This window comes from Globicephala melas, chromosome 1, assembly GCF_963455315.2.
Source record: "Globicephala melas chromosome 1, mGloMel1.2, whole genome shotgun sequence".
NCBI classification, from domain to species: Eukaryota; Metazoa; Chordata; class Mammalia; order Artiodactyla; family Delphinidae; genus Globicephala; species Globicephala melas.
The window spans coordinates 59,727,514-59,751,280 of record NC_083314.1 but is presented as its reverse complement, the minus strand read 5'-3'; the positions used below and the strand labels follow the sequence as shown (position 1 = coordinate 59,751,280).

General features: G+C 37.9%; 1 protein-coding gene across 4 annotated transcripts in view; it reads right to left on the bottom strand.

The window, feature by feature from the left end:
• Positions 1-23,767, bottom strand: part of NME7 (NME/NM23 family member 7) — a 260,189-nt gene that overhangs the window by 52,592 nt on the left and 183,830 nt on the right. For all 4 annotated transcript variants that reach the window (XM_060296672.1, XM_070043985.1, XM_070043988.1 and 1 more), the window contains one exon: positions 990-1,097. In XM_060296672.1, the coding sequence (XP_060152655.1) occupies positions 990-1,097 (108 nt within the window). The remainder of the gene's footprint in view (positions 1-989; positions 1,098-23,767) is intronic.

Below are 23,767 nucleotides of genomic sequence, written 5' to 3'. Positions count from 1 at the left end.
CTTTCCAGGCTAGTTATGAATATTTCAGTGCAAGATAATGAAACGAAATATTGGGAAAGGCTTTAAAGATACACACACACACAAAAAAACGACTGATAGATTTGATATAAAACATATTACTCACTAAAATAAGTATGTATTAAGGATATCAATCATTTTTGTCATTCATGCTTTAATCACTTAAATTTATCAGTTGTCTTTTAATTTCATTTAGCTCCTCCTGACACAAAACTATAAGAAGTTAAACTATAAGAAGTTAAAAATACTAATCTTTTCTTTAAGGCCTCCTTCCCTTGGCTGTGAAGTGACTTTCTTAATCCCAAACCACACTAATTTTTCACTTATATCTTCTTATAATTCTTTTCATTGTTTCTTATGTCATGTTGATTACACAGACGAGAAATCAAAATATGGCCTCGTCCTTTATTAACTGTTTGATTTGAGGATGTTACGTAACCTCTCTGAGTCTCAATTTCATTTTTCTGATAAAACAGACATGATAATGCCAACCTATCAGAGTTGCTGTGGAGATTAAAAACATAATTTATACAAAGCATTTATCATAATTATTATAGAACCTGGTATATAAAAAGTCAAAACAGTCTTTGTTTTTCTAAGTTAAAACGGTAGCTATTACTTTTAATGCTATCACATTGCACAATTTCATTGACAAATCATGACTAGAAACCTAAGGTAATGGTGTTTTTACCTGATTTTTAAATAAATTTCACATTATTTAATCAATGCTATAGCTTTTTACTTTTTAAACCATACTATATGCCAATCAGAAAAATACCTTAGTTCTTTGAAGACTACCCCATTACTACAGCATCCTACAATTTGGTCTTTTAAAGTTGCAGTCTGAAGTTATCCAATGGCCAAAGAACATTGTAATCCAAGAGTATTAAAAGGTTCCTTACACACTAGACCTGCTGAGATTATTTATGAGTTTGAAATATAAATAGGATGCTTACCCTTCTTCATCTTACCTCTAATAGGCCATCCTCTGGTAGATCAGTGCAGTGGACAGCATTCTGGATCTTAGATTTACCAAAGATTGCTCGGAGGGTTCCAGGGCGTAAATGCCGGGCAATTTCCTATTAAATAAATACACATTCACATATAGATTAAAGTCAGCCATGTAGTGTCAATTTAAAAAAAAAACACCAGCTGTACGAAATACGTTCATTAATTATTCATTACATGTACATGTATACATTGTTGGTAATGATTTTTCCTGGAAACAGGATGAATGCATGAAAACTGAGCAATGAAAATTCTCAGTTCACTCATACAGCTTTTTCTCTGGCCCAATGTAAAGTCCACTGTAATCTATGTCGAGGGCAATAATAATTATATCTCATTTTATCGACAGATTATGGGACTCACATAAATATGAACCCAGCTCATTATTGTGAAAGACTTGTATTTTATAAAGACAACAGAGATCCTAACAATTTAATTTAAAATGAACTAGTTTGATGGCACTGATTGCAAAAGACTTTAAAATGTTACAGTTGTATCAGTTTAGTGCTATCTTACATTTAAGGGAAAAAAATGGTTACAAATAACTCATAAAATTTTGGGTAAAAGAAACAAGAGGTTAAAAAAAATTGAAGATGTGGGCTTCCCTGGTGGCACAGTGGTTGAGAGTCCGCCTGCCGATGCAGGGGACATGGGTTCGTGCCCCGGTCTGGGAAGATCCCACATGCCGCGGAGCGGCTGGGCCCGTGAGCCATGGCCGCTGAGCCTGTGCGTCTGGAGTCTGTGCTCCGCAACGGGTGAGGCCACAACAGTGAGAGGCCCGCGTACAGAAAAAAAAAAAAAAATTGAAGATGTGGGAGTATCAATGACCTACTTAATAGTCTGTTTTTCTAAGTTAAAAATTTTCTAAAATCCTATTTTGATTTTGAAATATACATACAAAAAAGGCATTTACTACACATATTTAAAAATAATAATGAAACAAATACCTGTGTGCCCACTATTAAGCTGAATTAAAATAATATTACAATAACTTTCAAGGTCCCGGTGTGCTCCATCTTCATTCCATCTCATCCCTATCTCCACTCAGAGGTTACCTTTAATATCAATTTTACTTAAATATTCCCTTGTTTTACTTAGTTTTCAAGGCAGTTTTTCATATTTGTCCATGTAAATATGTGTAACTGTAATTCATTTGTTTTTATTACCATATATATTCCAATGTATGACAGAGCATACTTTATCCATTTTCCTGATGATTGACATTCAATTAATTTCTTCTCTCTCTCTCCCCACCTCTCTGTCCTCCCACCTCTCTCTCCTCACGCTCACGCTCACGCTCACGCACACGCACACGATCACAAACAATTCTGCTACAAGCATTCTTGTACATGGTGCACATGTGCAAGAGTTTTTCTGTAATCTTGGGGGCACATACATATTCAGTTTTGCTAAGTACTGTCAGACTATTTTCTTAAATGGCTGTAACAATTTGCCCTCAACCATCAATGCACAAGAATTCCCACTATCCATACCAAAGCCAGCATTTGATAGTGGCTGACTTTTTACTTTTGCCATTAGGCAAGTGTGAAATGGTATCTCATTGTGTTAGTACGAATTTCCTTGATAACTAAAGAAATTGAGTGTCTTTTCATATATATCCTTTTCTGTAAAATGCCTATTCTTGACTTTTTCCATTTTTCTATTGGGTTATTCTTTTTCCTTTTGTTATTCTTAATACCTTCTGAATTCTAATTTTTTGTCAGTTATATATGATGCAAATATCTTTTCCCAATATGTAGCTTGTCTTTGAGTTTTCTTTATGTTTTCTGATGACCAGAAATACTAAAATTTAATGAAATTAAATTTATCAATTTACGATGTGTGCTTTTTGTTTCTTAAGGAATTATTCCCTACTCCAAGTGCATAATGATACTCATCTCTATTGTCTTCTAAAATCTTCAAAGTTTTGCCTTCCGCACTAAGTTCTTGATCCATCTAGAACTGACTTTGGCTATCATGTGAGGAAGATGTCCATCTTCATTTTTCCCATATGGATATTTAATTGCCCTAGCACCATTTTTTGAGTTATTTCTCTCTTTCCCCCGCAATCTCCAATGAGATTGATAGCTCTGTTATATGAAAGGTTTCCCTGGATGTATGGGTCTGTTTCTTGCTTTACTATTTGATTCCATTGGACTTTTTGTCTATTTTTATCTATGCTGTCTTAATTATTATAACTTTATAATAAGTCTTCACCTGGTAACGCAAGTCCCCCAGATTTTAGTTTTGAATGCATTAAGTTTGGGTTCCATTAGACATCCAAGTGAAGGTGTCAAATACATGATTGGCTGAGTCTAGAGTTCAGAGGAGTGTTCCACACTGCAAATAACAATTTGGGGGTCAATAGCATATATATGGTATGTAAAGTTACAGGTTAGATGAGATCATGAAGGCAGTGAGTATAAACAAAGGAGAGGAAGCACAGGGACACCATGTCATTAAAAAGTCAAGGAGATGAGGAGAGATGAACAAAGAAGACTGAGAAGGAACGGCCAGCTTGGTAAGAAGAAATGCAGCAGCATCCTTTCCTAGAAGACAGTGAAGAAAACTGTCAAGGACAGAGAGTTATCAACAGTGTCAAATGTTAAGTCATATAGGGTTAGGACTTCCCTGGTGGCACAGTGGTTAGGAATCCGCCTTCCAATGCAGGGGACACAGGTTCAATCCCTGGTATGGGAAGATCCCTCATACCACAGAGCACCTAAGCCCGTGTGCTACAACTACTGAGCCTTGCACTCTAGAGCCTGTGAACCACAACTACTGAGCCTGCGTGCCTAGAGCTCGTGCTCCACAACAAGAGAAGCCACAGCAATGAGAAGCCCACACACCTCAACGAAGAAGAACAGCCCCCACTCGCCGCAACTAGAGAGCCTGCACGCAGCAAGACCCAATGTAGCCAAAAAGAAAAAAAAAAAAAGTCACAGGGTTAAAGACGGAGAACTGGCCACTAGACCACGTGGAGTCACTGCTATCCTTGACGAGAGCAGTTTCTGAGGAGTGGAGAAAAGCTAAAGGCTTATTATTGTGGTTTCAAGAGAGAATGAGAGAGGAAGAACGGGCACAAGTGAATACAGGCAACTACGTTGAGGAATTTTACTGCAAAGGGGAGGAGAAAAATGGAGCAGTAACTGGAGAGGGAAGTAGAATCAAGAGAGGGTTTTTCATTAAATGTTGGAGAGGGTGTGGAGAAAGGGAACCCTCCTGCACTGTTGGTGGGAATGTAAATTGATACGGCCACTATGGAGAACAGTATGGAAGTTCCTTAAAAAACTAAAAATAGAACTACCATATGACCCAGGAATTCCACTACCGGGCATATACCCTGAGAAAACCATAATTCAAAAAGAGTCACGTACCACAATGTTCACTACAGCTCTATTTACAATAGCCAGGACATGGAAGCAACCTAAGTGTCCATCGACAGATGAATGGATAAAGAAGATGTGGCACATATATACAATGGAATATTACTCGGCCATAAAATGGAACGAAACTGAGTTATTTGTAGTGAGGTGGATGGACCTAGAGTCTGTCATACAGAGTGAAGTCAGAAAGAGAAAAACAAATACCGTATGCTAATGCACATATATGGAATATAAAAAAATGATACTGATGAACCTAGTGGCAGGGCAGGAAGAAAGACGCAGATGTAGAGCATGGACTTGAGGACACAGGGGAGGACAGGGAAGCTGGGACAAAGTGAGACAGTAGCATGGACATATATACACTACCAAATGTAAAACAGATAGCTAGTGGGAAGCAGCCACATAGCACAGGGAGATCAGCTCGGTGCTTTGTGACCGCCTGCAGGGGTGGGATAGGGAGGGTGGGAGGGAGGCTCAAGAGGGAGGAGATATGGGGACATATGTATACATATAGCTGATTCACTTTGTTGTACAACAGAAACTAACAACATTGTAAAGCAATTATATTCCAATAAAGATATTTAAAAAAAAGAGAGGGTTTTCTTTTTTTGAGGGGGAGGGGATGCTGTTTTAAAGTGGGAGAAATAATAATACCTTTCCAGGCTGATAGGAATCATCGAACAAAGGGAAAAACTGATGAAACAGAAAGGAGAAGAGAGAATTGCTGGAGTGATGGAAGCAAGTGACAAAGTAGAGGAGTTGGCCTTATATCTAAGAGTGTGGAACATTCACCCTGAGCATCAAGACAGTACATGGGCCCAGTTATAGCTATGTGGGTTTATGCAGTGGCTGGAACTTATGGAAGTTCTTTCTCTATTTTTCGTTTTTACTGAGATGTGACTTACATACGATAGTATGCATAGGTTTTAACTGCACTGCCCCATGAATTCAGTCAAATGTATATACTCAGCAACCACCATCTTCAACAAGATATAGAACGTCTCTAAAGTTCCCTCTAGACTTTATTTTTTTGACTCATTCTATTTTCCAGTGAAAAAGTCAGCAAGATTGTCACCAGCTGAGAGGAAGGATGGGGAAGAGGTTTTGGGGATGTGAGGACAGAAAAGGAGGTACAAGACATTTTAAGAGAGGAGAAGAGTGAATGGACTAGAAAAATGAATGTGACTGCTCGGCAGCACTGAGGGCCCTCTTGAGGTTAATGATCATGAAGGTTAAGGGAGATCGTTCAGGACGCCTGAGTGTTCTCCAGTCATGGGTGCAGGCAAAGGTTAGGTAGAAGGCTGAATTTAATGAAGGTTGGGGTTCTTTTTTTTTTTTTTTGCGGTACTCGGGTCTCTCACTGCTGTGGCCTCTCCTGTTGCGGAGCACAGGCTCGGGGCATGAACCCGTGTCCCCTGCATCGGCAGGCGGACTCTCAACCACTGCGCCACCAGGGAAGCCCTGAGGGTTGGGGTTTTACCAAGAGAAAACAACAAAGTAAGAGAGGGGTAAGGGGGCTGAAACTGTATGTAAGGAAACAGTGATAATGATAGACAAAAGAAATTTTAATTGAGGATGAAAGTAAGTGAGGCCCTGGGGGGTGGAGGGGGGGTTAGAGACAATGAAAAGGTAGGTCAATGGATTAGAGCTCCTAGTGGGATGGGACGATTATGGAAATCGGTGTGTTATAAGAAGTGAGCTGGAAAGTCAAGAGATAGGATACCTGAAATTGGAATTACTGGAGGTGCACAGAGAGGGGGTTATAGATATTTACAATGACCAGTTTTAAGATATAACCATGGCTGAGGTCAGGTGGAGGGCAAGAAGGTTACAAGAAAGGAGGACAACAGATGGAAAGGTAACGTATGGAATGGATTACCCGTATGAATATGGAAATCACCAAAAATTATGACAGGTGTAGCGTATGGTGCAAGGATGCTGAGCAGCGTTCACACCCGTGATTCTGTCACTTAAGCAATTTTAAAGGCATGGGTTTATTTATTAAGTCTTACTTCCAAGGTTTCTATCAAATGTCAGTTATAAGTGTATCAAGTTTAAGAAAAACATTTTGATAAACAAAGAAATAAGGATGACCTTATATTTTATTTCATATTCATTACTTTCATTCTGTTCTCCATAATTTTCCTGGGAATGAAGTACCCAATATTAAAAACACCTACTCTACTTACGTGGTGGTAAGCTGCCATTCTGTGAAAAAAGATGTACTTTGTAAAATTATTAAAGGTGAATGAAAGGTGAGTACTTATTTTCCTTTCCTTATTGTTTCAGATTAGGGGGAAAACTTTAAAGTGACTCACTTTGATTAAACTGCTTCATAAGAACTTATTCTCTATCCACTTTTATTTGGAAATCACCATGTTCATTAAAATATTTTCTTGTAGGTGTCTGCTACACGCACAGCACTTGAACTCAAAAGATGTTCATGTGTGTGTGTAGGCGGTGGGTGGGTGTTGTACTGTGGTCAGAGAAGGCAGTCTCTTTGTTCTTCTTTTGAAGGAATTTGTTGAGATTTTCTTTGCATCCTAATACATAGTCAATTATAGTGAATGTCTCATGGGTAGTGGAAAAGAATATTGTCACAGGTTGCATTTCTCCGGGAAACCAACTCTGAGGTGGAGATTTGCATGCAGGAAGTTCGTTGGGGAGTGGCTTCAGGGAAGTTTATTGTGGGGAAGTGAGGAAAACAGGATTAGGCAGAGAGAGAAGTTGAAGTTCAATGCAGTTACAACAGTTGCCCCAGATCATCCTACAAGAAGCTCTGGAACTCCAGAGTTGTCCTCAGTTGAAGCAAAGGGGTCAGACCTTTCTCTCTCTAAATTGACAAGTCACTGGACATATGCCATTCCAGGGAAGGGGGCATGTCCTTGGGCAGATGACTTTCTTTGGCAGAGAGAAATGTCTGGAGAGGGACTTATTGTATTACAGTCAGCAGCCAACACTTCCAGAGCTGGGAAATGGGCACTGCAGTCGTGAAGGGCAGAGGGGAGTCTGAGTGGCCCTCCACAGCATCTACTAATTACATACATACAAACATACACACACAGACATGCACACATGCACATGCATATGTGATACATTCAGTATATATAGCATATATGACAAATATGGCATTGCAGACTATTGCAATCTGATTACCATTCTTTTTAGGTAACTAATTTTTTCTGCAAGGTTTTGTATTATCTCTCTATCTAGGCATTGGTCATTTACTGGTCATTCCTCTCTGTACTCAACAGTCCAATCCTATTTGAAGATACACACCTTCAGTCTGTTATTTCTTTTATTGTTTTCTCTCCTCCATTTTATTTCTTCTTTCCTTTCGCTGTTTCTATGTAATAGATATTGAAACTTCTGGTTCTTTATTCCCTCTCTCTTTTCTTTTATACTTTCCATCTAATTGTCTTTTTGTGTTATATTCTGGGAGAATTCCTCCATTTGATCTGTCACCTCACTAATTTGTTTTTAAACTTTTGTTTTTAGGTCCACTGCACAATTCTACTCATTTACTGAATATTTTTAATATTTCAAAAATTATATTTTAAGTTTTTCATATCTATAATTATTTTTATGGATCCAGTATTCTCTTTCTGGGGCTACTGACTGTATTATTTTAAAGACTTTTGTTAGCTCTATCAACTTGCTTTCCTTAGGTACTGATTCCCTTTGTTGTGTTTGGTGTCTTCTTTATGGTATGGGTTACCTTCAAATGGTTGGTAATTCCTGGCTCTTTATCTTTGTTTGGAATTTTCTGTTTACCTGTCATAGAGGTCAGGGACATACTGACAGGCAGGGTATGCTGGTTGTTTTTCTTAAGGAAGTGGGCGTCCCATTTTTTCCTGGGTGTCACTAGCTACCTACCCACCACATTGCCTCTAGCTAAAGCCCCACGTTCACGGCCTTGGGCTGTAGTTAACAGCATCAGCTGTCCTCTACTCAGCATAAGCAAGCAAAGGGGAAAGGGCTGATTTATTCTGCTGCTCTTTATGCAGTCTCCTCACTCATCACCCTGCTGACGGCTCCAGGTCCCTCCTTAGCATTGCATCCACTGTGGCTGATGTGCGGCCAGACCCCCTGCCCCTTCTGAGCAATCCTCTCCTGCATGGTTTAGAATATGCTTCTCTTTAACAGTCCAATCCTACCTGCTTTTTGCCTTTCAAAGTTAATGTTCTGCTAATGGTAGGCACTCTTTCTTGTTTTCCAGAGTGGCTGGAGATTTACTCTTTAAAATAAAACAAGATAAAATAAAATATATCTCCCATAATTTCTAAGGATTGGAAAGGCAGGGAATGATGGGCACACACGGTTATCTGCCACACTGATGAAAACTCATCTTACTGACATTTCCATTTCCCCAAACTCAGTAAGTTACCTTCAATTCATATTAGCTGCTATCATTTTGTGTCTAAAAATTGAATTCCTTCCAGAGTAATCCTTCATTTCCCACTGCTCCTATAGGAATTTATGCTCCTATTGTAACCCCTGACTTGCAATTCATATAGTTTTTCTGTGTGCCTATTTCAGTAAGTTTCCATTAGACTCTCAACCCTTTAACACAATACAAAAATTCCTTAATATTCTATGCCTTACTATGAGCACACAATAAATGTTTGCTAAATATTTTTTGACTGACATAAAATGGCAAACTTCTATTTAAGGAGCCAGGATGGAGCAGAATGAAGAATAAGGGCTGTGAAGGAAGGCAATGTGGATTTGAATTTGGCCTCTGTCACTTACTAGTTGTGTGGTCATGCCACGTTGCTTAACCTTTCTGCCTGTTGTAAGGTTTTCATTTGCAAAACAGGGATAAAAATAGGACTTAGCTAGACTTAACTATGATGTTTTTGTGAGAATTATAGTAAGTAAAAGTATTTAGAGAAGTGTCTGTCATATGGTAAACAATCAATAGATAATGGCTATGAGTTTTATTAATGTAGCCTTAGAATTAAAAGGAAACTAAGATGAGAGTTCTTAAAGAGATAAAGAACGGTATATTTTGATATAGTCAAAGATGATCCAACCAAATAGTCATGTATCTTTTAATAAATATACAACATTTTTCAAGAATATTAATGATAGTTTTAGAATAAAGGTAAAAGTTTAAATAATCAAGTAATAAGACATTTAGATTTGATAATACTAATCTATAAACAAACCTCAGAAAATACGAAGTAGTTTTACGTGTATAATGTATTTTGTTTAGGTAAATGATAATGATAAAGAATAGAACAACAAGTATTTTCTTACATCTGTTGTTAAAATTTAGGCTTTCATTTTGGATCATCTTCTTTAAAAAGGTAATACATTTATTTTGGTTTTGACAATTGTAAAATATCAAATATGTCTATATAAGTAAAAAATACTGAAATGTTTAAAGCCTGGAAAAATCCTCCATGGATCATCTCCCCCCTTCCTTTCCTGGCAGATTTTCCCTAATTATTCCCAATAGGTCCATGCTGCTCTGGCTCCTTGCATTGTACGGTGAAAGTCATCCTACTATGCACAGTCCCACTCCCATAATGAAGCAGAGAGGAGTACCGGGTAAATAAAAGCGACAAAAGTACCAAAAATGCAATTTAAATTTAATATGATACTTTTTAAGTTACCACAATATTAATAAGTGAGGGGTTATGCTGAGAAAATAAGACTCTTTAAAGAGAAATATTTATTTGTACTTAAAAGGTCAGAAGACTTTCAAACTCTACCGAATTCCTGGCATACCCATCCCCCACTACCACCTTGCCTTCTCAGTTCCGTCAAGTCAAATGCTTGGTTATTGAACAGCTCATTTTAAGTACTAAAAATTCCGCTCGGGTAATCCTGTAGGGGGAGGAAGAAATCTGGCTTAGAGAATGACCTCTAAATCTAAGACACGGAGGAAAAAAATGCACTAAGTAGAATGGTAATTAGCAGGATACTGAAAACGAAGAAGAGAAAGTTTATATAGCTATTCTATTACCATGTGCATTATAAAGAATATTGTTGTTTACTGAATAATAGGTCTATCAGACCGATAAAATATGACTGGACAAAGAAAACAAACTGCTTCCCTGGAAAGCTATTCTGTTTCAGTTCTCCATGATACAGGAGAGATATGCAAGAATGAAAATGACCTTCCATTTAAGAAATGAATTAAATTTGGAAGAGATTTGTAAAATTTACTGATTATGGAAATTTGAAGAAAGACAACTTTGTGATCAACCTTAGAATATATTTATATAATGAGTGACACATGGTACAGAATCACACCTGGTCATTAGCCTAATTCTGGGAAAATTCTAAGTAAAAGGAAAAGAAGTCTTGCCTAATCTATAGGATAACCATGTTAGCAGTGATATAGATAAGTGGATAAATCTTAACAGAGGAAGTAGCATGGCTCCAGTCTTAGCAATCCTAAAGGAGCTGTGAAACAAAACAAAAAATCATGTTACAATCATTGCCTTCATTTTATAGGCAACAAGGGTAACAGAATTTAATATCAAAGGCCAATGAAGCAACCACTATAATTAAAACAGTGAACATCCATGTTTCTAGCCGTTACTGGTACCCCTTGGCAGAGTCCTATAATATTAAAAAATACATGCTTAGTCCTCTTCTTGACTCCTCTGGTACTCCAAAAATATTTTACCAAAGCTTATCCTCCAACCATTTTTCCCAGTTACATGCAACTTTGTATTAACTAATGCAGTTACAGTTTTATATTCCTGGGAGAAGAGCAATATCAAGCTAATTCACAACTAAAAGAAGATAATGAAACACTGGAAGGAATTGCAAGTAGGAAAGGAAACGAGAGAAGAGATCCAACGTCTACTTTCTGTAAGTCTAAGGATCCTTCTAGGACCTACGCATAGGATTCAGAAAGAGGAACTACAAAATTGAACTCAACTACTTCTGTGTTAGTCTCATTGAATGAGCTACTGAAGAATTCACAGTAAATACTCTTATCTTGTTAGCTCTGGAGACCACATGAATTATTCATATGAGGAATCATTAAAACCTGGCTTGTGAACTCTGACAAGCTTCACATCTCACCTTTAATTAAGTAGGAATTAGCTGTAATGTAAATGTATAGAACCTGAAGAGGGTCATGATCAAATGTAATTTCAGGTGAAACATTTAGACAATTCAATCCTATCTTTTCCACTAGGTTTCAGCAGACCGCATGCCATAGTAATCACTGCCTCTTAACGAGCTGTTTGCTCCTGCAGTCAATAATAGGCTCTGGCTGAAATAAACTCTCATTTGACAGAGGTATTATTTTTAAATGTAAAATGATGATCCCCTGGTTCTACTCTTCAAATTGTTGGGCAAATCTTTTTGCTTGCTCTTCATGTGAATTACTTCGTATTTTGGTAAAAACCACAAGGACTTGCTTATGTAAGTAAAGTCTGAGAACATAAACATTAGTATAGAGGAAAATGAAATTCCTTTTTGGTAAACATTTTCCTAGTGCTTTTCTGTTTTTCCCAAACACTGCATCATAGGAGATTTTTAACCTTTGAAGTACAGGCATTACCGGGAGATATTGTGGGTTTGATTCAAGACCACCACAATAGAATGAGTATCACAATAAAGCGAGTCACATGAATTTTTTGATTTCCCAGTGGATATAAAAGTTATGTTTGCAATATACTGTAGTCTAGTAAGTGTGCAATAGCATTATGTCTAAAACAATGAACATACCTTAATTAAAAAATAATCTATTGCCAAAAATGCTAGCCACCATCTGAGCCTTCAGCAAGCTGTAATAGTAACATCAAAGATCACTGGTTACAGATCACTGTAACAAATGTAACAGTAATGAAACACATGAAATATTGAGAGAATTGCCAAAATGTAACAGAGAGACAAGAAGTGAGCAAATGCTATTGGAAAAATGGTGCTGTTAGACTTGCCTGTGGCAGAGTTGCCACAAACCTTCGGTTCGTTAAAACAAACAAACAAAAAAAACCCCCCACAATGTTAGTGAAGCGCAATAAAGTGAAGCACGATAAAACAAGGTATGCCTGTATAGACACATAACTACTGAGAAACTTGAGAGGCGTTCAGTCTCCCCCTACAAAAACAGTGTCCTGCACAGTCTACCACACCCTGATAAAATAACTGCCGCTCAATCTTTCTCTACTCTCCTAAAGAAATGTATAGCTCAATACTCAGAAACCCCTCTAAAGGAACAAAATAATGAAATAGCTGGGACCCATTCCTGGCATCTCTAACACCCAATTCCTTGCCATATCCTGTCATTACAAATGGTGACGTATGGCCCATATCAGTCTACTTTACTTTTTTTTATTATTATTATTTTTTATTTTATTTTATTTTTGCGGTACGCAGGCCTCTCACTATTGTGGCCTCTCCCATTGTGGAGCACAGGCTCCAGACGTGCAGGCTCAGCAGCCATGGCTCACGGGCCCAGCCGCTCCGCGGCATGTGGGATCTTCCCAGACCGGGGTACGAACCTGTGTCCCCTGCATCGGCAGGCGGACTCTCAACCACTGCGCCACCAGGGAAGCCCTATCAGTCTACTTTCTATCTTCACTCTGCCACCATATTCTCGTACATAGACTATTGGTTCCTTCCTGGTTTATCTAGTCTCCTAGATTCCACTGCTTTTGATAAATACATTCTCCACAAAATAGTCAGGGTAGCCTTTATAAAACATAAGTTGAGTTATACCATTTTCCTACCTTACACCCTCTGATGCTTTCCTTCTTAAGAGAAAATCCAAAAATTTTAACCTAAGCTATACAATCTTGCATGATCTCATCTCTGCTTACCTCTCCACCCTCACCTGAAATGGTCTAGTCACAACAACCTCTTCCAATTTTTCAAAGCCACCAAGCTCTTCCCTACTTCAAGCATGAAAACACATATTATTCCCTTTCAATATTCTGGCTCAGAAATTCTTCTCCCTCTTCTCAAGAAGTTTATGTTCTTTACAAATGGTTCAGAGTAAGCAACGTAAATCAGCTGTGGTAGATTCTGCAGAGTGGCTCTCTCAACCCTTCATTCGTCTGCCTTCTAGTTGGAAAAACTACATTCTCCAGACACCCTTTTGCCTAGTGTTCTTGATGCAAATTATGTTCCACCAGTGAGGTCTGGAGGGCAGAACTGAGCAGAGGCCATCTTTCTGCTGATGGTGCCACAGTCAGACAAGGTAGAAGATGAGTGTTTGGAGGCAGCTGTGGTAGCCAAACTCAGTGCCTGAGTCACCAGATTCTTGGGAATGAGAGTCAGTGATGGTGGCAGCAGTGGAGGCGGTAGCAGCAGCAACTTCTGGCTTCTAGAGGCAGAAATGCCCTTAAAATCAATAACTCCAACAGCAGCTCCTGACTCAGGCCTTGCAGCCCTCCTAATGAGTTTGTAAACTTCTTCCCTTTATTAAATCCCTTTTTAAAAAATCCCTAGGCTGGTTTGTTTCCTGCTCTGAACTTTCAGTGATACTTTGAGGTTCCATCTCTCTTCCTCATCTCTACACAAAAGGACAATCCCTGCTGCTACTTAGTAAGTACCTTCTTGCCATCTGGCTTTCACCACCACTCTCTTGAAACTGCTCTCTCAAAAGTCACCTATAATAATCTGTCTTCTTGCTGAAATCTCTTATATAGCAGCAAAGTTATAAAAGTACCATCAGAAGTAGCATCTGAGTATGGGTATACTTCAATTTATAAAATAGGACAGAGAGTTTATAAAATTTAAGATTATTGATCCCAGAAGCAACATAAATCTCAACAGTTAGTGGAAATATCTTGGTGTCTTAAAGGCTTAGGTTCAGCCTACTAGACTGAGTTAAGCGAGGTAATGCCCATAAAATGTCTAGTGCTGTCTGGCCAACTTGGAGGCACACAGCAGTAGATAAACTCATCTTCATATTGTTAAAAAATAAACTTAAAACTATAGCTAACCATGAGGCACTCACATAATCTTTTCATTTTAAAAAGCAGGTAGTATTTCCTATGAATCTCACAACTCCCTATTGGGCTGACAATGCAGATGGTTTTCACCTTTTGTAGATATGGATAACCGGGTTCTATGGACAGTCTTAGATCTCCTATCCAGCACTAAAGAAAGGGTGTAGTCAAAGATCCAACCACTTTGGGCAAACTCCTTTCAAAAGGCTAATTTCCTAAACTGCCCCAGGTGTGCTATAATCCCCTTTAGAGTCGCTATGAGCAGCTAAGATTCCAGACTGAGGTTAGTAGCACTTCCAAAACCATCTAACTGCCTCCTGTAATTACCAAGAGCAGCTCAGTCCAACAGAAATATAACAGGAGCCACATTAAAAAGCAAAAACAAACAAGTGAAATTAATTTTAATAATATAATTTATTTAACCCTATATATCCAAAATATTATCATTCCAATGAGTAATTAATATAAAAATTATTAATGAGCTGTTTTATATTATTTCATACTACATCTTCAAAGTCCTGGGTGTATATCACCTGTAAAACACATCTCAATTTGAACCAGTCATGTTTCAAGTGCTTGAGAGCAGTAAGTGCCTAGTGGCCATCATGTTGGATAATGGAGACCTAGAGACCGGTAGCTCTCTTTTTTGACCCAGGGTAACTTCTAAGCAACATTCTACTTAAAAGCTGAGCCAAGACTGCTAATATCTATAGTATTAACCTTTCTGACCTAAAGGAGACCTTAGTCTACACAGGACCATAACCTTTAGGGCAATCTAGCCATGCTACTCACACTGCCATCCTAGGCTATAATCTAATCTATCTATCTACCTATCAATTAATCATGTCTGTTGCCCACTTTTCCTCCACAGCTAACATTACAAATGTACACCATTATCCTCAAGCCTGTATCCTTAGCTACATCTTTTCACTCAGCAGACAACTTTGTTTCCTGCTTCACAGAGAAAATTGAGATTATCAAGAATCATCTCCTTAAAATTCCTATACCCACAGTTTTATATATATATATATACAAACACACACATATATATGTATATATTTTATCCTCTCCTCTCCTATTCAGTGTCAAAAGAAGAAGTATTTCTTTTCCTTTTAATAATTAACCCTTCTTGGCCACTCTTAAGTCAGGAAATTTGCTCCATTACAATTTCAACATTTCTCTTTCCGATAGCTTCTTTCCTGCCTCCTATATAAATGCTCAAGTCTCTCCCATCTCACACACACACACACACACACACACACACACACACACACACACAGCTTTAATTACTCCCCCATCTCTGCCCTTCCCTTTTTAGAAGTCTTAATAATCTCTATCCCATTTACTCTTTAAACTTGTGCCCCACAACTCTACCTAAAATGCTTTGGCAAAGGACACCAATAATCTAATTGGTCATAGAATCTCTGCATTCGCCACTTCTCTCCAGCTTTTAGCACTGTGGACCATTCCCTTATTCCTGAATCTCTCCCTTTACTCAGCCCACATGACACCACAGCCCAGGTTCTCCTCCTGACTGTTCCTCCTCAGCCTCCTTTATTTACACATTCCTCCTGCCAAGAGTTCTCTCTTCGCTCTCTTCTTAACTTTTGGCTCTCCCTGGGCAATCTGTTCACTACTAATCATGTCTTTTCAGAGGACTCTTTAATCCCTAAGTTCAGCCCAGTCCTCTTTTCTAAATTCCAAACTGGAATATACAACTGTCTAACCAACATCACCTGGTTATCCCACAGGACTCTTATACTCAATTTGTCCAAAACTAATCTCATTATCTCCCTCCCCCCCACAAATCCTCCTCCTCCTAAATTCCTTCTCTTCGTGAGTAGCACCACCACTCAACCAAGTTATCTAGGCCAAAAGTGTGGGAGTCATCCTAAGACCCCTGTTTCTCTCCCCCTTGGGCCCCATAGCCAATCCATGTCAATCACATGGATTTATTTCTTTAACAAAGCATCCTTTTCTTAACTTTCCTAGTCTACCCCAACTGCCACAGTTCACCCTCTCATCTTGTGAGGAGAACACCACAGTGGTCTCCTAACAAGCCAGCTTGCCTCTACCGCCAAAAATGCCACTTATTTGTTCACATATCTGTTTTACTATTGTAATCTGTAAACTCCTTAAGGACAAGGACTATGACCTTTTCATATCCAACACACAGAGACTGCTCATAAAGGAATCACTGAGTAGGGACCTCCCTGGTGGTCCAGTGGTTAAGACTCCACACTCCCAACGCAGTGGGCCCGTGTTCAAGCCCTGGTCAGGGAACTAGATCCCACGTGCCGCAACTAAGACCCCACATGCCTCAACTAAAAGATCCTGCATGCCGCAACTAAGACCCAGCGCAGCCAAATAAATAAGTAAATATTAAAAAAAAAAAAGAATCACTGAGTAATAGTAGTAATGATTTAGTGCAAGAGAGAATAAATGAATGAAATCACTAACTTGCCCAAATTTATACACTTCATTAACCTGGTTAATGATAGGCAGTGAAATTAGGCCTCTTGGTTACCAATAGTCCAGCTCCCTTTGGCTAAATTACACTCTTCAGAAGTGCCTATTTTAAGGAACCCTGAAGCAGATCCTTTTGAAATGCAAGTAATCACCCTTAATTTATCTATTTTGTGAACTGATAGTTTTGTATATCAGATTTTTTCCAACGAGGGCACACCTGAGAATGGAATCAAAAACCATAAGCACTGATCCCAAAGCTCTGATAGTGACTTGGTCTGTGACCTTGATTGAGGATAATATTACTATTTTATCACAGATACGAAACACCATGTGGTGAATATAAAATGAGGTGGGAGCAATCCACCAGCGTGGCATTAGATTTATAAGTGCAAGCTTGTAAGTGACTTTTCCAGTGGGGATATAAAGACATGCCTAATTCCCTGAAGAACTATTGAATCTTATGGTGAATATACATAGCGTAGAAAAGACCAACTCACTGTAAATATTAGAGTTCACATTATAGTAAATGATCTTTCATTTTATGTTTAACTTCTCCATTACTTATTTTTAAGATATGTACTCCTCCATTGCTCTATAATGCAATAACTCACATTCTTAAGTATGATCTTGAGGCAAGATCCTCATTTAAAAATGAAACAATAAACTCTGTTTACCATAGTTGCAATATCAACATTTACTTGGTTATATATTTTAAAACCACTCATTTGTGTACAGAATATACTGAATTATTCTATTAATGAGAATATTTCAAAATCAGACTATCCCTTTATCTAGATAATTCAGACTCAAGTTGTTGCCCTCAGAAGTATCTTGTTTTCCTTCCCCAAGTCTTTATTGTACAAAGACGTTTCTTTCTCATCTTTAGTCTTTAACTATAATAGCTTTTTTAGAAAGAAAATTTTTTCTTCAGGAGTTATATTCTAAAAGATAACTTCATCCTCCCCCCAAATTCATTTTCTCTTCCCAGGATTACTGTAAACTATCATCTTGAAATACAAAATTTACATTGTTAAAAAGAAAAAAAAATTCCTCATTCTCTTTTCTCTGCCAAAGCAATATTAAGAATGCATTACAGAAATTTTATTTTGTCTTATACTCTGGAATGAAGCAATCTTTTTTTTAAACAAATAAATTTGAACTTTAGTCTGTAGAGGTGAGTATTTTAGAAAACACCATAAAAATAATTTCAAAACTGTCATTGGATAGTAATTGGAATAAATGCTGGTCATCTGCAACCTTGGTCTTCTGCTAGCACTCAAACCCATGTCCCAAAACAATTATCTTTCACTAATTCCCCAACCCCCCATCCCAGACAACGCTAATGCCATTTCACTTCTTTCGTTCCTAGTGGCATCACTATCTTTCCAAATGTTCAGGTTAGATAATTTAGAGCTATTTCTAACAATTTCATCATTACCCACAACCAATTGGTCACTACCTAATTTGCTAATCTCATTTGTTAATCTGCCCCTCCATTTATTCAACGATTATTTATTTATACCTATAATATGTGAAGTACTGGTGCTAAAGTAAGGAAATAAAGATTAATAAGACATTTTTACTCTAAGAGATCACAGCCTTAAAGGAAGTCAGACAGGTAAATAAACAACTAGTGATGTGTCAAGAATTGTTTAACCACCAGCTATCAAAAAACAAACTGATTTGTATTATTTGCCCATTTCCATGGTGTAAATATGCCCACTGGGATGGAACATGAAGTTGGGAAGTGATGCTAAAACTGTATCTTTGCAAGTTCGTGCAAATGACTCCAACATACCACTATAAAACCCCTCATAGCGTGACAGATTCTTCCCTGGCTCAAACACCTTTGATAGCTCCCCACTCCATACAAAATAAGTTCAAAGTTATAAGGCGTGGTAATTCAAGGTGCTTCAACTTTGCCCTGAGGTCCTCTTTTAGTCTCATCACTTCATGCATATCTGTATAATGTATGCTTTAGAAAATATTTAGAAATGAAAAAGGCTAATGAAAGAGAAGCAAATATTTGTGCATGGACCCAGGATATAAAAGAGGACATACATATTTGCCATAATAGTAAAGAGTTGGTTTGAATCTTCTCTACGAATTTCATTTTTTTAAGTAATCAAAAACTATATTCCATGAATTATGAAATAAAAGTATTTCTAAAAATATGCAAAAAATACACCAACAAACTGAATTTCTAAAGGTGTGAAGATGAAGCCTGGGCAATATAGATAGGAGACCAACCAGAATTTACACTGGAGAATCTCAATAAAATTAGAATATTTCTATTGCACGAGGGAAGAGCTGTGACCATGTCTCCAGCTATTGCTTTTAGAAGACACTTTACCGGGTTCTAAGTGAAACCTGGGACTTGTACAAATAACAAAATGTCACCACAAACAGGACCCCAGGCTCTAGACATCATTTTGCAGCTCTTTTTGGAGGAGCTTCATGAGAACCCACAGAACGGGGATCTGAATACTTTATTGCTCTGTGGGTTTGGATATGTGCAATATATTTCTTACTTATTTCAGAGGTTTTATTGATTCCACACCCTATGTGGTGAGTGAATTCATTCAAAGACCTAAAGGTACATTTTGTAACAAGTTCATCTTGAAGAGTACACTGGAATAAAACAAGATTCAAGGACAAATGTTCTATGGGTACTTAGAGGTTTTGTTCTGTTTTGTTTGAATGTGTGTGTTCTCTCTCAGGCAAGGATAAGTATTTGATCACACGTGTTTTTTAAAAAAACATTTCAGACTAAAACTATACAGTCATGCTTCATGCTACACAGCTTTGGTGACTGGATTCTTCCAATAGTTTCTATGCAACAAATGACGGGAAATAAATCCAGGCCCTGCCTGTGGGTACTTCCTGGGCCTGTCTCATTATGCGCTTACCTCCATTCAAGTGAATGTCCAGGTTATTCTCCTTAAACTCCAAAAGAAGTGCACCTGGCTTGGCTAAGAGGTGAAGCACACCCGTCTGTACTTGCCCGAGGACAGAGAATAACCACATTCCAGTTATTTTCCAGGGAGTTTAACCTTGAACTTGGTGCCACTCAGTATTACCAAAATACTTAAAGAAGAAAATGTATAGAGATCACTTCAAGAAAATACAAACAACATATCCTTCCTTTTAGAACTCTGTCCCTATACTGCACCACATCCTACAGTATAGGAATAGAAATCACGCTGATTTCTCATACAGTTGTTGCCCACTGGGTGATACCGTCAGCTTCTTATAAGGAACAGACTAGGAAACTTGCTGCCATGGAAGACAGTGAGTGCTAGATCACATAGTGCCTTCTTCTGGGATCCATGAAGGAACCTCCTCCTAGGTATCAGGAAAAGTTAGGATTTTTTTTTTTTAAGAAACTAGTTTATCTCATGGACACGGCCAGTCATATATAATTTGATTGCCTGGACGTCTAAAAACTAAGAGCCACATTGTGGCGCCCTGTAACAAAAGGACAGGATTTCGTGGCATGCATTTTATCATGTGTAGTCTCATTTCCTCACTTATTTTAATTTACCTTATCATCTTGCATAAATGCTCCTAAACTACCTTAAATCATAACTGGAAAAAAGGAAATTTAAAATAAATAAATAAATAAATGTATTAATGCCAATGTTGTATGCTTTTTAAAAGATAGTGTTAACTTATAATAAAATATCTGTTTATATATAATTGCAACTAATTATATTGATATGTAACTGCAGGCATTCTTGTTGCAGGCACCCAAACAATGAATGTTTAAAAATCACAAAACTTCCATTCATGCGCTAATTAAATATCTCACTTTTTGAAAGATTTATTTACTTTTATAAAACTAAACTCATAAAATACTTGTTTGACCATTTGCTTTATTTATTCAACAAGCTGTATCAAAAGGAGTCCTAGGGCTTCCCTGGTGGCGCAGTGGTTGAGCGTCTGCCTGCCAATGCAGGGGACACGGGTTCGTGCCCCAGTCCGGGAAGATCCCACGTGCCGTGGAGTGGCTGGGCCCGTGAGCCATGGCCGCTGAGCCTGTGCGTCCGGAGCCTGTGCTCCGCAACGGGAGAGGCCACAGCAGTGAGAGACCAGCATACCGCAAAAAAAAAAAAAAAAAAAAAAGGAGTCCTATATTTAAATCAATTCTGTGGTACATCAGCTCATGTAACTCAGCCATTTTCAAAATATAATCATTTATAAATTTGATTCTGCTTTTAAAACATGATAAAAAGCTGGTTTTGAAAGGCAACAAATAGTATATACAGTGTGTTTATCAAATAGAATTCTCTGCATAAGGGGGAAAAAACTTCAAAGACAAATTATTGCTTTGGCACACAGCCATTCATTCTTAGTTAAAATTCATGTTTAAGTTGTTTTGCGTATTGTTTGTACAACCCAAAGACTCAAATGTGACAAGACCATAACAGAACTAGGCACTGTTTGCTGGTTAGTCAAATAGATGAATGCTGCTCACTGTAATGCCTACTGTTTACTATCTCCTCAGGTTAATTAGTGTTCTAAATATTACATAACTCTCGTGTATATTGACGCACTTCAGGAACCAACATAAGCCCTGCTATTCAAAGAAAATACTCTACAAAGGAAACCATGTAATCATTTAAGTCAAAGTCTATTAAGCTACTACTGTGGTTTTAGAAAGGACAAAAGTTGTAAATGAATAAATACCTTTTATCTTCTGACCTAGTAATTTCACCTGTAGGAATTTATTCTAAGGTAATAATAAAAACCTGTGCAAACATTCATTTATAAATCTGATCTCTGCAATGCCCTTGACATAATAAATCAACAGTAGGGGAATGGTTAACTAATCCATATGCTGGAATATTATGGAAGTCTTAATAACCAGGTTATGGAAGTATATTTAACGACATTAGAAAAGATCACAACTTATATTTTAATTAAATAAGGAAGCTACATAATTGTAAATATTGTATGATTGTAATTTTTTATAATATGCATAAAAATGGTTTGAGGCCAAAATGTGTTTATTTCTGGAAAGTAGAGAAACAACAGTAGTTTTTAAATTTTTTTATAGTTGGCTCTTGGTTCTTTTACATAATTGTCCTTATTTTTGTGTGTTTTTTTTGGGGTGGGGGTAATAAACATGAACTACTTCAGTAATTCAGAAAAAAATGATAAAAATTCCATTAAAAATGATTCATTTCACTAGTTGCAGAACAGAGGTGTCTTCAGTTTTAGTGTGCTGATTTCACTTGTGAGGAATTACACTGAAGTAGATTTGGGGCCTGGGGAGAGAGGCAATATAAAAAAGTATAGGCCAGGAAGACTCACACCAAATAACATCTGGCACTTACATTTCACAGGAAGGAAGCAAGTGACTATTTCTACCAAAATAACCAGAAAAATGAGTCCTATCTGGATACTTTAATATTGGCAATCAAAGTTTGAAGTGCACATAATCTCCTAGATTAGTGTGTTCTCTATTTGGGGAAACAAGGGAAATCAACAATGGACTCTGTGGTAATGAACATGAGTTTCTTGGTTGCCATTATAACCTGGGGACTCAGTCATTGCTTGTTGATAATTCTTTTTTTTTTTTTTTTTTTTTTTGCGGTACGCAGGCCTCTCACTGTTGTGGCCTCTCCCGTTGCGGAGCACAGGCTCCGGACGTGCAGGCTCAGTGGTCATGGCGCACGGGCCCAGCCGCTTCGCGGCATGTGGGATCTTCCCAGACCGGGGCACAAACACGCGTTCCCCGCATTGGCAGGCGGACTCTCAACCACTGCGCCACCAGGGAAGCCCTTGTTGATAATTCTTAATGGTCCCCTTTTGAATTCCATCAAAAATAGGAAGGAAAAATTTTATAAAGTTTAGAGTAAGTTTATGCATAATTCTTGCCCCTGAAATGTGATACCCATAGGATTTGAGTCTACCAGGAAAACTGCATCTGCTCCTCAAAGCTAGATATCTCAAGTAAGAGCAAAAGTTAGAAAAAGACTGGATAACTCAGATGACTGAAAATGTGTTATAAAGGCCTTTGCTTTTAAGCCTAAATTAAGTGAAGCCAGAAGTAGAAGGTATTCACATACAATCTCAACCAGTCTGCTATCTGTTAAAATAAGTAAGCTAAACTCCATTCCCATTGATCAGGTAGAGAAATCAGAAAAAAAGAAAAAAAAAAAGACATCTCACACCTTCAATTATTCACAGAAATTGACTTAAATCTATGTTTACATCTTAGTGCTGTTTTAATATTGCAGGCAAATGAAGCATTTAACAAAATTTATATCTTTTGTCCTTTCATGAAACAAATAACATCATTGACAGACATTTGTTGAAAGTCTGTTAAAGACTTGGCACTTGAAGTGTCCTCTGTAGACCAACTGTACCACATCACTTGAGAATGTCATAAATAGAGAATTTCAGGCCCCACCCTACACTGACTGAATCACAACCTACAGTTCAACAAGATCCCAAGGGGTTTCCTATGTTCATGAAAGTTGGAGAAATACTGTGTTAGAGTATTTTGGGGGGTACTGGAGATGACAAAAAGGTGTATCACAGGTCCTCTAATTAGTATCTAGACCAGGAGGTGAGGAACATTAATAAAAGAAAATTATACAAGGAGCATATGCCAACTGCCAGATAACAAGTGTAGACAATGAGTGATATAGGAGTTCAAAGGAAGGCAAAAGTCACTCAAGGTTGGGGCAGTTTGTGGTGTCTTAAAGGAAAAAGAATACTTGGAAAAGAAGGAAAAAGTGAATATGGTATACACAACCCAACTTTGGGTAAATCTACTCTCTAGAAGTTTTGTAACTATGACATAACTAGAGCTCTGAGGATTGAGTAGGGTCAGGAGAGAAACAGTTAGCAGGCACTTGGTCTTGTACAAAATATCGGTAAGACATTTACTTCATAAGACATTTGGTCCACATCAAAAAGGTCCTTGAAATTTGGTTCTATCCAGAATGT